The 17,083-nt window shown below is 42.0% G+C and overlaps 3 protein-coding genes across 4 annotated transcripts; 2 read left to right on the top strand and 1 right to left on the bottom strand.

Annotated features, from left to right (window-relative positions):
- Positions 1 to 1,613: 1,613 nt before the first annotated feature.
- LOC133466615 (lipid droplet assembly factor 1-like) lies at positions 1,614 to 5,551 on the top strand. Its single transcript, XM_061750529.1, has 5 exons — positions 1,614 to 1,771; positions 1,874 to 1,974; positions 2,828 to 2,996; positions 3,755 to 3,900; positions 5,199 to 5,551. Exons 2-5 carry the CDS (start codon positions 1,900 to 1,902, stop codon positions 5,265 to 5,267), a joined length of 459 nt encoding a protein of 152 aa, XP_061606513.1. The 5' UTR covers positions 1,614 to 1,771; positions 1,874 to 1,899; the 3' UTR covers positions 5,268 to 5,551.
- A 1,623-nt stretch (positions 5,552 to 7,174) lies between these two features.
- Positions 7,175 to 13,681, bottom strand: LOC133466613 (ER lumen protein-retaining receptor 2). 2 transcript variants are annotated; one of them, XM_061750525.1, is made up of 5 exons: positions 13,043 to 13,681; positions 11,144 to 11,244; positions 10,890 to 11,048; positions 9,495 to 9,747; positions 7,175 to 8,103 (listed from the first exon to the last, which is right to left on the bottom strand). In XM_061750525.1, exons 1-5 carry the CDS (start codon positions 13,131 to 13,133, stop codon positions 8,069 to 8,071), a joined length of 639 nt encoding a protein of 212 aa, XP_061606509.1. In that variant the 5' UTR covers positions 13,134 to 13,681; the 3' UTR covers positions 7,175 to 8,068. The 2 variants fall into 2 exon arrangements, with proteins under 2 accessions (XP_061606509.1, XP_061606510.1); XM_061750526.1 differs by lacking the exon at positions 13,043 to 13,681 and adding an exon at positions 11,876 to 12,006.
- A 513-nt stretch (positions 13,682 to 14,194) lies between these two features.
- Positions 14,195 to 17,066, top strand: si:ch211-139g16.8 (immunoglobulin superfamily member 6; the record flags this gene model as incomplete). The annotated part of the gene is made up of 5 exons (XM_061749955.1): positions 14,195 to 14,543; positions 15,302 to 15,402; positions 15,491 to 15,538; positions 16,112 to 16,228; positions 16,296 to 17,066. Coding segments are annotated over 5 exons (669 nt in total), but the record flags the coding sequence as incomplete, so codon positions are not given.
- Positions 17,067 to 17,083: the final 17 nt, after the last annotated feature.

Below are 17,083 nucleotides of genomic sequence, written 5' to 3' on the forward strand. Positions count from 1 at the left end.
CAGAAGGATCCACGAGGAAGAAAAAGGATCTGTCTATCACTATCAAATACTATTTTTCATTAGTTTATTTATTGACTTTTTATGTACAGGAGTTGCAAATGTAAGTAGATGCAATAAGTAAGTCGTTTGGTAGGTAGATGATGTGGTATGCTTTGGATTAGGAAATATTCCTTTCCATAAACAAATATATACAGTATTGTACATACTAGATAGATAGATAGATAGATAGATAGATAGATAGATAGATAGATAGATAGATAGATAGATAGATAGATAGATAGATAGATAGATAGATAGATAGATAGATAGATAGATAAAAAATCGAATAAAAAGTGAGCGTGGCCCCGATATGGAGCGAGGCCGCCATGATTGCCGCCTGTCGTGGAGTCCACGCCGCTCAGTCAGTCTCCTAACAACAGAGCGGAAAACCTGCTCGCCGCGTCCCGGAGGCCATTTTGAGGCGGAACAGAACAAAGGCGGCCTGCAGCCTCCTCTGCTGGATTGCTACTCGAGAACGACGGCTGCGAAAGGGAAATCAGCGCCAGGCCCAAGGCGCATATTTTACATGGATTAAAAAAAAAAAAAGTCATAAAAAGTATACATGCTGAAATAATGATTGGATTGGAATTGGTTGATTGTGTCAACAAAAATCAATCAATATATACACGAGGACAAGACCAAACCTTCAGGCTTCTGCTAGAAAGTAAAGAAAATGTCAGGAAAAGCCTACTAGAACATCTCCACTTTATTTGGGGTTCATGAAAAGCACTTTAAATGGTGACTCTCGATTAACGAGTTTGAATGTGATTTGTTCATTCCCAACACGGCCGCACCCCCAGTTAGAAGAGGGTGTGCACACTTGTGCAACCACATTATCTCCATTGTTTACTTGCCTTCTCAGAAAGCTTTCCCTTTTTTTCAGTTGAGAGCGAGAGAGGCAGAAAAATAAGTTCCATTTTTCATTTGTGGTTTTATTTATTTTGTACAATTTTGATGTTTCATTTTACTTTATTTCGTCAAGTTTCTCCTTTTTTCTGTAATCGTGTTGTGAATTGAACATGGAATTACATGTATTTCTTTTTAAAATGTAATAAGGGGTCCAAAAAAAAAAATATATATATATATATATATATAATAATTATGTATAATATAATGGTGTTGAAATAGTACTTTCAATGGACAAATTTGTATTAAAAAGATAGTTTTGTACAGGTATAAGAACAGAAAAAAAATTTCTCATCCCAGTGGGAAAATAGTTTTTACAGTACCCAGACTGTACACCAGGGGTCAGCAACCATTTTTAATCTGAAAACGATTTATTTTTGTGTAGCACTTTGGAAATAACACATTTGCTCAAAATACCGTTACTTATGTTATTGTTAATGATTAATGAAATATTCCCCCGTGAAGACACAGATGTCCGACCACTAACCGCGGGCAACACATCAAGTATACCTGGGAAATCACAATGTCCCACTACAATGTTTTTGTGCTCCTCATCGGGTCGGTGAGGGCCACCTGGCGCCCCCTGTCGCACGCCATTGGAAAAGCGTTTCTGCAAGCATGCAAACGCTAGATGGCAGCAGTGTTCCCAAAAGGACTTTTGGAGAGCAAGCAAAGGAGGAAGGAGGAGGGAGAGGGAGGAGGAGAAAATGGAGGAGGAGGAGGAGGAAGTGGAAGAAAAAGGAGTACAAGAGAGTGTGTCATGTCTGACGAACATTCTTTGAATGCAACTTCTGGCAACTTGTTCTCAAGCAAGTTTCTCCTTCAGGTTAGTATCAGTTGAGAGTTAGAAGTGTGTCTTAACTTTTCAGTGTTCACTTTGACGAGCTGCGCTTGTGTCTGTGTGTGTGTGTGTGTGTGTGTGTGTCAGGCCAAGGACGTGTGCGTTGTGTTGAGATGCAGCCGAGCAGCAGCAGCGAGATGTGGGAAGGTTGGAGTGCAGTGACCAACCAAGTGTGCAACGACCCCAAGGTAAGGAAACGTTATACACAAATATAATACCCTAGTACTTACCAGTGGTGGGAAGTAGTAACTCTGTAGTTAACACCAGAGGCCCAAAATTCTACTCTGTTAATATGACTTGAGTCAAAGTCCAAAGCAGTCCTCCAGATAATTACTTGAGTAAAAGTAGGTGAAAAAAAAAACGCATCCATTTTCAAATGGTAGTACTTCTTCTAAAACAATAACAAATGGAATTGTTGTAAAATAACAAATGAACTTGGAGACATGGTGAACGAGTGCAAAAAGGGATTGCTTGCTTGTAGGCTGCAATGCAGACATTTTTATGCAGATGTGACGTGAGGCCGGCAGTGTTCCGCCGTTGTTTCTGCCGCAGTTCGCATCATTTAGTCACTGCCAAAACTTGCCTTCTCCGTTGGGGCTGCGGTCATGTGACTGCCCGGCCCCATCTGATTGGTCCAAAGAAGTCAACCGTCGCTCGTGGTTACGTTGCCACAACGCCCCCGGGCGCAAGTCCAAAACTAAAAAATCGCACCGGCGTTGATAGATCGGACAAAATACGAGTAGCGGGAAAAGTAGTTCGTTAGTTAGCGAGCTCCATGTAATGGAGTAAAAGCAACATTTTTCTTCACCAAAATAATCAAGTAAAAGTCGAAAGTATGTCAGTATTAAGTACACGTTCTCCCAAGAATTACCTGACAAGAAAATGAATGGAGCGCATTCCTGCTTTGCAGGGCTTGCTTACGGCTACTTCACGTCGTCGTTATTGTTCTGATGACTTTTGCGGCTTTTGGTACGAAAGTCGGTTTGACCGAAGGAGGCCACGTTGGAGCCTAACGCTGTTGAAACGAACGCGCCTACACAGGTGACCCTGCTGATGAACTCGAGAGCGGTCCGCTACCTGAACAGGCACCCGCTGCTGGCGCTGGCTGCCATGTTCTTCTGTGCCACGGCCGCGGTGCCCGTGGCGCTCTTCCTGCTTTTTGCTGTCGCCACGCTCGTCATGTCAGCTGTCGGCTTTGTTATCTTGGAAGGTAAACAAATGTGTGTCGTGGAAACAAACCATGTGTCAAATTGGGAAGTATTTTTACGTATTTAGTTGTCATTTTTTTGTCAGATTGATATTATTTTTCATTAAGGAGAGGGTTTTTTTTTTTACATTCAAAATTCCATGTGATTTTCATCATTTTGGAATTTTAGGTTTTAACTTAACATATTTTTTCCTTCATTTCATTCAATTTGTATTTTAAAGATTTTTGTAATTTTTGGGGTGGTTTGGGAATTTTCATTTTAATTTCAAATGTTTTTATTTTCTTTTTTTAAATACAATTTTAGAATTCAATTCAGGTTTTCTGTTTATTTTTGTTTTTATTTTAAATTTATTTTTTGTCTTGAATATATTTTTTATGTCAGTTTGATTTTAAAAAAAAACTAGCTTTTGGATTTAAATATTTTAAATGTGTTTTTATTTTCAGCTATTTAAAAAAAAAAAAAAAAAAACTAGCTTTTGGATTCAAATAGTTTAAATGTGTTTTTATTTCCAGCTATTTATTCATTTTCTATACTGCTTGTCCAATTTTATGTTGTTTTTAATTTGGTTTGTTTGATTTTAAATATATTTCCTTATTGTTTTAGTCTTCATTTCAAATTGGGTTTTTAAAAATGTTTAAATATTACAAAAAAAAAAAAATTCAAATAAATGTACTTATGATGTATTATTCTTTATTTTTTAGCTTGTTTTGAATTGAATTGAAAGGAAAGGATTGAGCGGCAGGTCTGCGGTGCGTTTTAGGCTTCCTGCTGTCGGCGGCGGCCGTGAGTCTGCTGTGCGCGCTGTCCGGCGCGGCCTTCTTCTCCGTGGCGGCGTCGGCCGTCTTCGCCGCCTTTTACGCCGCCGTCTCCAACATTCTCAACTACTGTTACAAACATCAAACAAAGGTACCTGCGCCACACCAAAAGCTCTGTCGTACACAGAGGAAAAAGATTAGGCTTTACACGATCAGGATTTTTGGGGCCGATCACCGATCAGCGAGTTAAAAAAAAAAACGATAACCGATCGCCGATCCGATCACAAGATGGAGGAATGTGTCTATTTAAATGAGCTGCTCATTTACTGTATATACTTGTGTACTTAATTGCTCCAAAAATTATATTTACAATGAATAATGTATCTTTGTTCCTCAGTATCATCTTTATTTGCCAAGTACGTCCAAAAAACTCACAAGGAATTTGTCTCCGGTAGTCGGAGCCGCTCTAGTACGACAACAGACGGTCAATTGACAGAGAAACACTTTGGAGACAGAAAGACATTGACGAAAAACAGGCACTGAGCAATAAAGGGTTAATAGTTATCTGGTAATGCCGGTACATTATTTTTTTTTTTTTTTGACAATTGTGCAAAAGATGCAGACTCCTCTAGCACTTCGAGCAGTTCGAATGACTCATATTGCAATAGTCCGGTGCAATGAGCATAGTGCAAAGGGCGCCGAGACTTCAAGGAGTGGATGCGGTTTAAAGCGACGAGTAGCGCGATCGTCTGGGACAATGTCGATTGTGCAAATGTTGCAGATGCTCCTCAGTCGGTGTGCAAATGGAGCAGATGCTACTCTGGCACGAGTGGGCAGTATTGGTCAACAACAGATGTGCAAACAGTGCAGCGTGGCGAGACTACGACAGTGAGCGCACGAGTCGTGTATCATTGGCCCCACAGAAATGTGACGACGAACTCAAGTCCCCAAAAAATAATTGGCAGCATGTTGCAATGGAATTGTAGGTGAGCTGTTTAAGAAGTTGATCGCAAGAGGGAAGAAGCTGTTGGAATGCCAGTGAGGATAAACGGTCTTCTATTAGATGATTCATTCCCCGGCCCCGCCTGTGTGGAGTTTGCATGTTCTCCCCGTGCCTGTGTGGCTTTTCTCCGGGTACTCCGCTCTCCTACCGCATCCCAAAAACAAGCGCGGTAGGTTAACTGACGACTCTAAATTGCCCGTAGGTGTGAATGTGAGTGCGAATGGTTGTTTTGTTCGTATGTGCCCTGCGATTGGCTGGCCACCGGTTCAGGGTGTACCCCGCCTCCTGCCCGATGATAGCTGGCATGGGCTCCGGCACGCCCGCGACCCGCGGTTCAGAAAATGGATGGACGGAAGTATCGGCGAGTACTCGAATGTAAGTCGTTGTACTCGTACTGGGCCTCCTGAAAACTTCACTGCTTTCCTGTTCGATGTTTTTGCGTACAGGCAGCGAAAGAGTACGAGAAGGACGACGACGACGAAGAGGAAATGACGCCCGACAACACGATGCAATAGTTCTCGTCTTCGTCTTCATCGTAAACCAAATACGGCACAGCTCACAAGTCCGACTAACGGAACATTTCATTTACTTTTTTCTATGTCAGAATACCCAACAATATTTCGGATATAAAATGTCAAAAATGTATTTATTTTCATTTTCTTTGTTACAGCAGATTATCACGATTGGATTTCAATATTTATATATAAAAATGAACAACAAAGCTGTTACGTGACTTTTCTTGCAAACCTGGATGTTTTTGATTTGCGGTAAAGCTCTTAATAAAAAATCTTCGACAACACGAATGGTGTTTTTATTTTTTTGATGTATAAATTTGGGTCACCAAATAAATTATTTAGACAGCCCCACAAAATGGGCCAAAAAAAATGTGAGCAAAAATGAAGGTTTCCTTCTAATTCTTAATTAAATGGGTTAGGGTTAGTAGGGTTAGGGTCATGCCGTCATGTTTTCTAAGTAATGTCAAAATATTCTGAGAAAAATTTGTAAGATTTTTTTGTGAATATGTCATCATGAGAAGAAAGTTGTAATGGTATATGAAAAATGTGGTAAAGTTTAGAGAAGAAAGTTGCAATTTTAGGAAAAGAATCGTGTACTATTAAGAGGAAACAAAGCATACTTTAGAATATTATTTGTAATATCACATGGAGAAAGTCATAAAGTTAGAATACAATCATAATATTACAATAATAAATTCATGTTACGAGAAAAAATAAAGATGTCAGAAAATGACAAAAATAAAGTTGTGATATAAAAGTGAGAAATGAATGAATAACAAAATATTTGCAAATGTTACTTGTAATATCACAAGAAGCCATAAAATTATGAGATTATGAGAAACTTGATGTGTACCAGTCGATTCTTTATACTCGATTCCATTATGTGGCCAAATCATTTCCAGAAGATTCTAGCGACTCTAATTTTAAACCCTAATCCTGTCTTGAAACCCTCCTTAGAAACACTTAACACCGTCTTAAAACCCTACTTTGAAACCCTAACCCTGTTTTGAAACGATAATTTAAAACCATAAAACTCTCTTTAAACGCTACTTTGAAAAACCTACCCTTGTTTTGAAACCCTAATTTAAAAATGTAACCCTGTCTTAAAACTCTAAATTCACACCCTACTTTGAAAGACTAACCCTTTATGAAACCGGAATTTGAAACCGTAACCTTGTCTTGAAACCCTAATTCGACCCCATCTTAAAACCTTAATTTTCAAACCCTACCTTGTCTTGAAACCCTAATTTCATACCCTACCCTGTCTAGAAAGCCAAATTTTAAACTCTACCATGTCTTGAAACCCTACTTTGAAACCCAAACCTTAATTTGAAACAGTCTTGAAACTCTAATTTGAAACCTAACCCTAACTTGAAACCCTAACCGTCTTGAAACTGTCATTTGAAACCCTAACCCTTTATGAAACCCGAGTTTGAAACCCTAACCCTGGCTTGAAACTGTAACTTTGAAACTTAACCCTAATTTGAAACCCTAAACATGTCTTGAAACCCGAATTTGATACCCTAACCCCATCTTGAAACTGTAATCTGAAACCCTAACCCTTCATGAAACTCAAATTTGAAACCCTACGTCTGTCTTGAAACCCTAACCCTGTCTTGAAACTGTAATTTGAAACCCTACCCTTTCTGGAAACCTAACCGTCTCGAAACTGTCATTTGAAACCCTAACCCTTTAAATTGAAGTGTATTTGAAACATATTTTTATTCATCTTTGCATTACAAGACCTGATGCACAGTGAGTTTTTTAAAAAAAAATCAACTATACTTTTCCTTTCATGGCTTTAATGGTAAAGTTAATTTCCATTTGATTCCCGATAAATGTATTTCCATCCGTATGTGCTGAATCCAAGTTTGCGCTTGAGTGCCATCAAAAAGTCAAACACTCAATGGCGATTCTCATAAAATCTTTAATGGAGGCGATATCATGCAGAGAGAAAAAAAAAAAAGGAAAAAAACAAACAAAAGCTTAATATCCCTGGAGGAGTAACCAACTTGGATCATTGTTGGACATTAAACGTCACTTGTACTCGAGTGTTCAGTAAAGTGATGACAAAAATGGCAAAGAAAGTGGTTGGTGACAACTTAATAAAAAAACAAAACAAAAAAAAAGATTGCTGGTATTGAATTATTTAGACATCTGTTAGCGCTGCCATGATTAAAAGATATTTTGTTTTATAAATTGGAAAATGTGTTTGTTGGCCTTTAAAATAGTTCCCAGAAAGGATACATACATGCATGAAATAATATGCCTACAAAAAATGAGAAAATTAAAAAAGAAAATACTATGAGGAATCGGACATGGCTGTTATGAGGCACGCAGATACGCCTTTTTTTTCTCTTTTTTTTAAGAAGACTGTACATTTGTCCATTTCCTTACCGAGAGTCGCCCAACTTGTGACTTTGTAAGAAGAAAAAAAAGGAGAAAAAAAAACAACAAAAGAACATGGGGAAAATAATAAAAGTGTATGCACCTCACATCGATGGAGAAAAGAAGCCTTTTCTCCTATTGGAACAGCAAAAAAGGAAAAAAAAGCTTTAAGGCAAGAACGCTGAACACGGAAATGTGACGGTTGACCTCGGAATGACGTTTGTTCAGCGTGGTCGTCGCTTGGCGTGCGCCGCCGTGTGCCATCCGTCGGCGCTCACCCGTCAACAAGACTCGCGAGTGTTTCCCCCCCCCCCCCCCCCGTTAATGTTGGCGACGACATTCCGGATTTGTTGTCTCGGGCGGCGTCGGCGTCCCGAGTGCGCCGCCCGCCTGAGACTCCGCGTCGGGCGGCCTTACGCCGGCAGGCTCAACTTCTTGCCTTTCAAAACTGCAGGCACAAAAACAAAACAAAAAAGATTCAAGCGTTAAGTCACATAAAGCCTCGCCAGGAAAAGGTGAAAAAAAAGTTACAATGATCATCATCTTGTGATATTGAAAGAATATACAGCGGCACCTTGATTTATGAGTGACCCAAACAACGGTACCGGCTCGGAGTATCGGAGCGCTCGTTTGACTCCGAGTGCAAACACAGACGTAAAGTATCGGCACCGATACAGATCATTTATTCTTCTCATCGTACGACTTTTGTCATAATGTGAATTTATCTTTCATTCGAAAAGAAAAGTCGCAATTTTACAAAAACAATGTCATGCTGCAGGAAACATGTTAAAAAGATTTGTTGTATTACAGAAGAAGTATCACAAGAATAAAGTTGTAATATTACACGAATGACGTAATGTTATGATAATAAAGCCAAAATGCCGTAATTTTGTGAAAAAGGTCGTTACATCAGGAAACACTGTTCGAAAAATTATTTTAATGGCTTGAAGTCAAAATAGCAAAAAAAAAAAAAAAGTTGCTGACTTATACGGAAAAAAAAGTCTAGAAATTTCTTTTTTGACAAAAACAAGTTGTAATATGACTAGAATTAAGCTGTTAGTGAAATACACATGCAACAAAATATTCCAACGCTACTCTTGTAAAATTACTTCTTTTCGAGTAAATTGCTGACTTTTATGATTTCATTGTATAAGCATTCCATCTTTTTTTCTCATATTGGGAGACCCTTTTCACTCAAAATTATGATTACATTCTCATAATATTATGACTTCATTTTTGTAATTCTGACTTTCTTCTCTTTTTCGGGGGGAGGGGGGGGTCTGGTCCTGAATGATGATTCCGCTGCAATGAGAAGCATTTTGTTGTTAAATGTCAGATTTGTGAGATATGATACGCCAAATTCCATCCTGGTGTCACCGGGCTGAAAGAAACAGGAGCGCCTATGTTTGAAGCCATCCGATTTGGACACGGCAATTTCGTTTCCTCAATGACGAGCCTCTCCGATAAAACGTCGACTTTGTCCGCGCCCGTGGGATTGCGCTTGGTCGCTTTTCAGAGGCGCCGACGGCAAAACCGAGGCGAATCAGTGACGGCTTCGCTTCGACTTCTCATCCAGAGATTCGTGAAGACGCTCGGCCTGCTCGCAGCCAACATTCGCGTATTAGCCACGGCTGAACTTGCAGAAAACATTGTGGACTTTGTCTTCCTCCTCTCTAAAATGCTGTCACTACATCTTTTCCTGACAAACATTTTTGTAATAATTATTATACACCTGTAATTTTGTATAAATTTGCACAATCAAGTCCTTAAGATGCCCCTCCCCCCCCTCCAAACACTCGTCACTGATGAACTTAGTGGCGGTAACGGCGGGAAACCAACCTTTGGTGACATAAAGATAGAAGAAGTCGCAGTAGAGGACCGTCTGGACCACGCCGGCGACGATGGCGATCATGTCGAAGAAGCCCTCGAAGTAGAAGCGCCAGATCCAGTTGAAAAGGTAGAGGGTTCGGTACAGGCCCAGGCAGAACAGGTAGTGGGTGGTGATGGTCTCCGCCTCGCCCGTCTTGCTGATCATGAAGAGCTGCGGGAGGATGGCCACCGACTCCAGGTAGATGGAGAACGTCCACAGGATCTGAGCACACAGGCACCACACGACACGCTTGGATATACCCTGCAAAGTTTTTGTTGAACATATCCTCCACTATTTGATAAAAAAAAGTCATATTTGCCGTTTCTGTGTTCAGGCTACAAGATAAAAGTGCTACTTTGGCGCCATTTTAGTGCCATTTAAGACAGGCCGCGGTTCTGTCAATGTAAAAGTAGTGCTTTGTTGCCATCTTGCAATATCCATCTTGTAGACAAGATGGATATACAGCTCATGATCCAGAGAAAACCACATCACGTGTCACCTACCCATGTCAGCTGGAGTTTAAATAAAATAAATAGAGCGTAAAGAAATGACATGAAAATGGGGAAATAAAATCACCAAAATATCCCCAAAACAGTTTATCACATGGGTTGTGTTCCACAAAACGCCCCACAATAGACACAATTACTGTATTATTTATATCAATTTTAAAGTTTCACATATGCAATTCAATGTCAATATGTGATACTTTCGAGAGGTGCAAGTATTTATTTGTCCACTTGATGTCATTGTCCACACATTCGACAACTACATGCTTTTATAAAAAGCAGGTGTGACATGAACACTCATTCGAAACAGGGCCCCTCTGCGAGCTAAACCATTATTGCCGTGTCTCATAGCGACTGTCTCGGCATTTTAGGCAGCGCACAACATCAGGATGCATGCCGCTGCATCCCAAAATTCATTGCGGTGCCCTTTAACAACAAGTTGTAGAAAATCAAGCTTAACGTTGCTCTTTGCTTGCATTTGTTCCATATTGTTATGGGTGTGTGCATTAGCTATCCTGTAGTAGGTTGGTATTTGTGAAACTCAGTGGCTTGTGTGTTAACCAGCGGCAATCCGGTCACGCTCATTACGTCTTGAAGCAACTTGGTGACGATTTACCAAATGTGCGAGTTAAAATCGCTCCGTAGGATTTATTTTCCTGCAAAGTAAAATGTGAGTCACAAAGTCAATTAGCCAGCAATGCTAAGCGAAACCAAGATGTGCAGGTGAGTAACTAGAAGACACTGATTAACAAAAAAAAAACAAAAAAAAACATAAAAACCTCTGCGAGGCACTGAATCGGCAACAATTGTACCGTGAGGGATTACTGTAATTCCGTTTCACTTCAAACAAAAACGCACCTCAAGCGGGGAAAAGTCATGGTTGATGAGCACAGCCAGACCCCCGACAGGTACCACCAGGAACTCCACCCTGAAGCTGTCGTGATTTCCGTCGTAGGTGGCCCGGAACTTGACGTAGATCAGGTAGACGGTGGCGTACGCGCAGCCGATGTAGATCACCTAGCGAGGCACAAGCGTAGCGTCATCGTCTCAGTTCGGGGCAGTGCTGGTCGATCGCTTTCTGACACCCGACGTAGCCGAGTCGTGCGTCTTACTTTCATGCACGTGTTGTAGAGCGAGATGAAGGAGGTGAGCAGGTCCAAGTAGCGTGTGGTGAACACCATCGCAAAGAGGATTTGACTCTTTCCAGAGATGCCTTCAAAAACAAGCGGCGCATCGTTAATAACTGCTCAAGCTCACGTTGGAGTAAATGTAGCCATTGGAAACTTCAAACATGCGAAAAATCATGAGCCACAACACTTGGTGAACAGCGCCACTTCATGGATTTACAGACGTAATGATAAGCGTCGCTCAAAAATGATTACTTTATATTACATGTACATCGCTAAGATGCTGATAACATAGCTACCTCCAAAACAGACCAAGGTAGGAATTCCAAATTTAAAGTGGTCACACTGATGCAACACGCTGATTGTCCAGTTTTGAATGTTATATTTAACCCCAGACAGGTTTCCTTTTTAAAAACAAGGGTTACATGCGTTATCAAGGTCTGAAAAAAAATTATTTACAAAAAAAAAAAAGGGGGTGCGGGGTGCTTTTTTTCCTCTATATGTAGAAACATACAGAGGAATGCTGCTTCTCTTCCTGTGTAAATTGGCTTCTGTGTATGTAATTACATGTCTTCCTAGTTCTTCTTGATGGTTACTAAATACTAATCTTATCATCATCATCATATCATTATTATCATCATCATCATCATCATCAGTAGTAGAAAGGGAACAACAGGGCTCCTTTGGCCATTTTCAATGTAAATTTGTATTATTTACCATTTATCTTCCATTCGATTTCAATGAATGAAACCTTTGAAATAATCACTTGAAAAATAATCCATCCATTAATTCATTTTCTGTTGCGCCTATCCTCACCAGTGTCGTGGGTGAGCTGCTTCCACCTGAACGAGAAGTAAAATAAATTTAATACAATCAGCATCATCTTTTCCTTTCGGCTTGTCGCCACAGCGTGTCATCCGTTTCCATGCAATAAATTAAATATAAACGCTCTTTTGTTATTATATTGGGAGGGGAAATTCTATGTATATTTTTAATCCCCACATAAAAACCTGATACGTGTATTTGAAAACAGGTGCATTCAAGTTCCTCTGTGTGTTGGAACTTTCAAAAGTCAGATGCCTAATTCTTTCCTTTGTAAATTATGCGTTATGTATTTTCAAAATAAATCACTTGAAATTTCCCTTTTGAAGTTACCACCTGAATGTTAACTGGTCACTGTTAGCGCCTCCTAGCTGTAACCTTCTCATTTAAAAGTCACAAACCAGCCGAACAAAGGAAGCTCATCTTTCAACAACAGCGTGACAGAAGACAGCAAAGTTTGTTTTTAAATGAACGTCGTTCGTTTATTTGCAACTCGTTTATTTACAACAATGTACACACACACAAAAAAACACTCTCAGACGTGTTAGCATGGAGGCTACTTCCGTAGCGCATTCGAGAACGCCACGTCAGACGCCAGACAGGAAAAATCGAAAACCGAACGCCAAACGACAGGCGTGGGTTGAGGATAAACGTGATTGAAACAACAGCAGCACCGCATGCAATATTCGCAAATGGAAACTTATAACTTACGCAGTTACGTATAAATCTGACTGAAAAAAATATATCAAAATGTCCACAAATTGTAACTCGCAGGTTAGCAAGTTGGTGTAACTCTAGCATTTTAAAATTTATAAATGTGCCGAAACGTATACATAATCAGTACAGCAACAAAAGTCATTTGCGTTCATTTGGGCTCTTTACGACATTGATATTATGCGGATGATGTCGGCGTGCATGCTACTCATTTCCGCACGTGAATGAATGAGGGTCGCTAGCTTGGTTCGCAGCAGCGCGTCGAGCAGGCGTTCATTTTTCAGCAATAAGCCGCCGATATGCTCCAAATACGACATCATCGGTGGAGCTAACGTGGCCGCAACTCACCTGCACACGACCTGCTTTTCCATATCTTCAGCAGCAGGATGATGATGGCTGCCAAGTGGGAAAGGTCTCCGGTCAGGCGGAAGACGTTCATGGTGCCCAAAGTTCACAGCCCGAACGCCAACTTAGATCGACTTCCTCCGTTAAAAAGTCAACTTTCTCCTTGTATGTCCTCCAGCGGGACCGAATTGCTGTTTTCACTTAACAAGCAAACGGAGCGGCGCGGTCCTCTCCGGCTTGAAAATATGGCGAGTGTGCAGGTCGACGTGGAAGGGGGCGTGCACACAACACATGGACGACTTGCCATTGGACAACGAGTTTGATTGACGACCCGACAAGCCACGCCCACACGCATGTCACTAGGGTGGGACCACGGACCACAATACTGAAGCTAAATTACGTTTTATTCACAAGGGGCAGTCCAAAAGTCATGAGCACAATTTCATTTCATCTACTAATAATTATTGTTTCACAGTCTCTAGTTGAAATACTTGTTTTAAGTTTTTTTTGAAGGATTTTGTTTCAACCAATTCTTTCCGTCAGCCATTTTGGAAATGACGTCATTGTCGGACGCTCGTCCGAAGCCGAAAGCTGTGATTGAACTTGTTGCCGCGGCTAGGGGAAACGCCACAAAAGATTTTCAAAAGGTTGCAAAATGTGTATGGGGACGCTGCAATAGGCCCGCCGCACGCTCAAAACGTGGCTGTCCAGGATCAGCCTCAAACTATTCACAGGATTTGCTTGTCACGGAGGTCGCTCAAAGCAGCCTCGCCTTGTATAATATATACAGCACATTATACTTTATACATATATTATTACTATTTATTTATTTGGACTGTTTTAATTGGGAAAACGCTGCCTTCAGTCTTCGTAGAACAGAGTTCCAATGTCAGGTTAGTTTTGTTGCGAAGACACTTGTTGCTCACTGGGATGAAACAGGAAGGAACTCGCTGTTGAGAAAGCGGAATTTACCCATTCCGCTTACGCCTCGTGCCCACCGTCATGAGATCATTCACTGTTCGTCCGCAGACATGGTCCCATTGTTTTGGCTTTCTCTCGTTTCTCTCACCTGCCTGCCGCCAAAAGGTACGCGCTCGACCTTTGACACACGTCACATACAGATGCCGCTTTTATTGACGACGCTACCGCATTTGACTTCGTCAATGTGTTCCCGAAGGTGCGGCGGAACCTCAGAGGTGCCTGTCACAACCAAACCGCGTCATCTGGCACGAACCGGGACAAGACGCCGTGATCCGGTGCTACGTGCATCCCGACTGCTCGGCGCGAGGCCTCCGCTACGAGTGGTTCGCTTTCGAGCGCAAATCCCACGGCCGTCTCGACCTGGCCCACAAGCGCCACAAGTACAGCCTGCAAGAGGCCACTTTACAAGTGATGTCCCTGACCGCCAACGACAGCGGGGTTTACTACTGCGCCGCCACGGTCCAGGGCGAACCGGCACCGGGGGCGCAGTACGTCGGCCTGGGAACGACTCTTGTTGTGAAGGGTAAGGTAGTAACGAGCGGACGTTCCTTTTAACATTCCTAGACAACTATTGTATAAGCTAGAGACGTGAACAACTGAATAATAAAACGCAAAGTAAAACTCCCTCACCCTTTGATGATGCCTGCTGCCACGTAAGAGGGAAACGATACTGTCATCAAGAGGCGTTTTACGGCTATTGCTCGGTTTAAGAAGCGGACGGAGGTGCCGTGAGATACGATCGATCCCATTCATGATTTTTCCCAGAGTTTTTGTCTTTGCTTTGAATTGCGATCATAAATTTGAGAAAGGAACGCTGCATGGCGGCAGTCAACTCAATTCACTTCGCAACTGGCGGCAGTTTAGCAGATGGTGAACACAAATTCTGATTTATTATTGCCACTCCCACTTGAGGGAAACCCCAAAGAATGAAACGTTACGCGTTTAAAGCAACCACATAGATCAGTCCATTTAGCTTCATGCAAAATGCCATAGACGGGCAGCTAATGAATAGCAAAAATGTTGCGGTGTGTAGACAGTCCAACAATACTCACAGGCTTATTTTCTTCATCCTCTGCCAACAACTACTAACGTTTATGATTATTTTGTTATTAATGATTTCTGACATCGCTTGGTCAATTTGGTTATTATTGCAGCCGGGGTTATCCGAGGTTAACGCGCCGATCATCCGGTATACAACAGCAACTTGCCCAAGGTTGGGCTTCCCCTTATGCAGAAGTGAGAAAAAAAATCGACTTTCCTAAAGTTTGCTTGTGCTCCCAGAAAAGACGAAGCTCATGGTGGGTCACGTTCTGTTGTGGCTAACGTTCGTCGTCCTGGCCGTCTACAGCTCGGCAACACTGACGCTTAGCATTCAAAAGAAGGTAACGTATGCGAAGCGCTTTTTGTGTATTTGTTACGATACACTAAATATGCATTTTGAAGCCTCACGTTCCTCTGTGTACGTTTCAGTACGGCCTCAATATATGCAACTGCAGACGGACACACAAAGGCCACAAGGTCAGTTCTATGTTTATGCGTTTGCATTTTTTTGAGCTTTGGGTATAAACAATTCAGAGTAAAGGTCAAACAAGACGGGGGAGGGGTACAGAACAGGAAATAACGTTTGCATTACACCACCATCAGTCACTCACTTCTTTTCACTAACGCTACATTTACGCTAGATTCGCCATGGCCCCGGCAGTCCCTTTTCAAAGTGGGGTAGCTAGTAGGGGAGGAAGCGTATTTGTTCCCCGGTGAATCACATTTGCCACTTCTAAAGCTAAGCCGCGCCGCGGCAATCCCGTTGAACGTGCTCTTTGGCTCGTTTTAGCGCAAGAGATGGCTTAGTCCTCGTGAAGCGCTCGTCGGCAATGTTGCCAGACACGCTGACGCCGGGCCCGGCAGGGGAGCTTCATTCCGCTCTGCCGGCGCCGCAAACGTGCTTCAAAGCTGCCCGGCGTCCACGTTGCATCCGTAAAGAGCCGTGACAGAACGGCGCGCTACGTTTCCGGGCAAAGGGGGCTGCCGTGAACATCATGTAAACGGAGCCGAAGCACAAATAAAGGCGTTATTTTTTGGGGGTGTTAACAGAAAAGCACAAGGAAAACAAGAATATTCCACGATGTGCTGCAAGAGATGCACCACAGACGCGAGGTGAAGAGGAGCAAACAGACGGCGAGGAGAAACCCTGCGCCTGCGCCGGTTCAGGTACGGTATGCGGATGAGAGCTGTGCTCATTTCTGTCGTGAGATTTTGACATATTTATGTTTTGCAGGTGCCTGCTGCAGACTTAAATATCACGCCTGATGACATCTATCAAAATGTGTAAGACGTGCATTATAAGACGCCCTGCGTTGCACCTTTTCATTTCCACTTCTGGACAGAAGTGGAAACAAAAAAAGAACATTGAACAAATGTTGATTATTTCTGGGACTGGGAGACGTCACACCAATTTGCGAATGTGGCTCGTCGGAAGGCACGCGCGCTTTTTACGGTTTTGCCATCGTACGCTCACATACAGGGACTCTCAATGGCCAATTGTGCACGATGCGGCCATACACGGCGGCGGCCCATGAGCGCATTTGATCCAGTCTGCCGTGCAATTCGAAAAACAAACCTCATCGAAATTGTTCTATATTGATTTAACCCAATAATGCTCAATATATAAAAGGAAACATTTGTACGTTCGTTCGTGGCATATTCTTTCATTCGTTTAGTAAGGCCCTACCATTCCCAAAAAAAAAAAACACTTTGATTTCTACTTTTCCCCTGATAACTTTGCTGAAAATGGTCAAAAATGCTTCTGATTCCATAATGGTAAATGGTCATCTTTTACAAATCCGACGCTTTAACCTCGTTTTGATTGTTAATTTGAACTGCAGTGTGTTGGTGCTCAAAGGCAAAATCCTAAAAACAAACTCAATGTCCGTAAACCTCTCGGCCTCCTCGTGCTTTCTGTATGCGAGTGTGAATCGTGTCTGTGCAGGCAGCGCGAACGGCAAAGACGGGAAGAGTAACCTATTTTTCAATAAAAGACTAAAGCCAACTTGTGCTTGTCATTTG

This window comes from Phyllopteryx taeniolatus, chromosome 16, assembly GCF_024500385.1.
Source record: "Phyllopteryx taeniolatus isolate TA_2022b chromosome 16, UOR_Ptae_1.2, whole genome shotgun sequence".
NCBI classification, from domain to species: Eukaryota; Metazoa; Chordata; class Actinopteri; order Syngnathiformes; family Syngnathidae; genus Phyllopteryx; species Phyllopteryx taeniolatus.

Excerpts from the sequence above, each read along its gene's own strand:
- LOC133466615 (XM_061750529.1), top strand. The coding sequence starts at position 1,900 with ATGCAGCCGAGCAGCAGCAGCGAGATGTGGGAAGGTTGGAGTGCAGTG. Across the intron at positions 1,975-2,827 it reads AAGTGTGCAACGACCCCAAG|GTGACCCTGCTGATGAACTC; the intron begins GTAAGGAAACGT and ends GCGCCTACACAG. Across the intron at positions 3,901-5,198 it reads GTTACAAACATCAAACAAAG|GCAGCGAAAGAGTACGAGAA; the intron begins GTACCTGCGCCA and ends TTTTGCGTACAG.
- LOC133466613 (XM_061750525.1), bottom strand. The coding sequence starts at position 13,133 with ATGAACGTCTTCCGCCTGACCGGAGACCTTTCCCACTTGGCAGCCATC. Across the intron at positions 11,245-13,042 it reads GAAAAGCAGGTCGTGTGCAG|GCATCTCTGGAAAGAGTCAA; the intron begins GTGAGTTGCGGC and ends TTGTTTTTGAAG. Across the intron at positions 8,104-9,494 it reads CTATCTTTATGTCACCAAAG|TTTTGAAAGGCAAGAAGTTG; the intron begins GTTGGTTTCCCG and ends TTGTGCCTGCAG.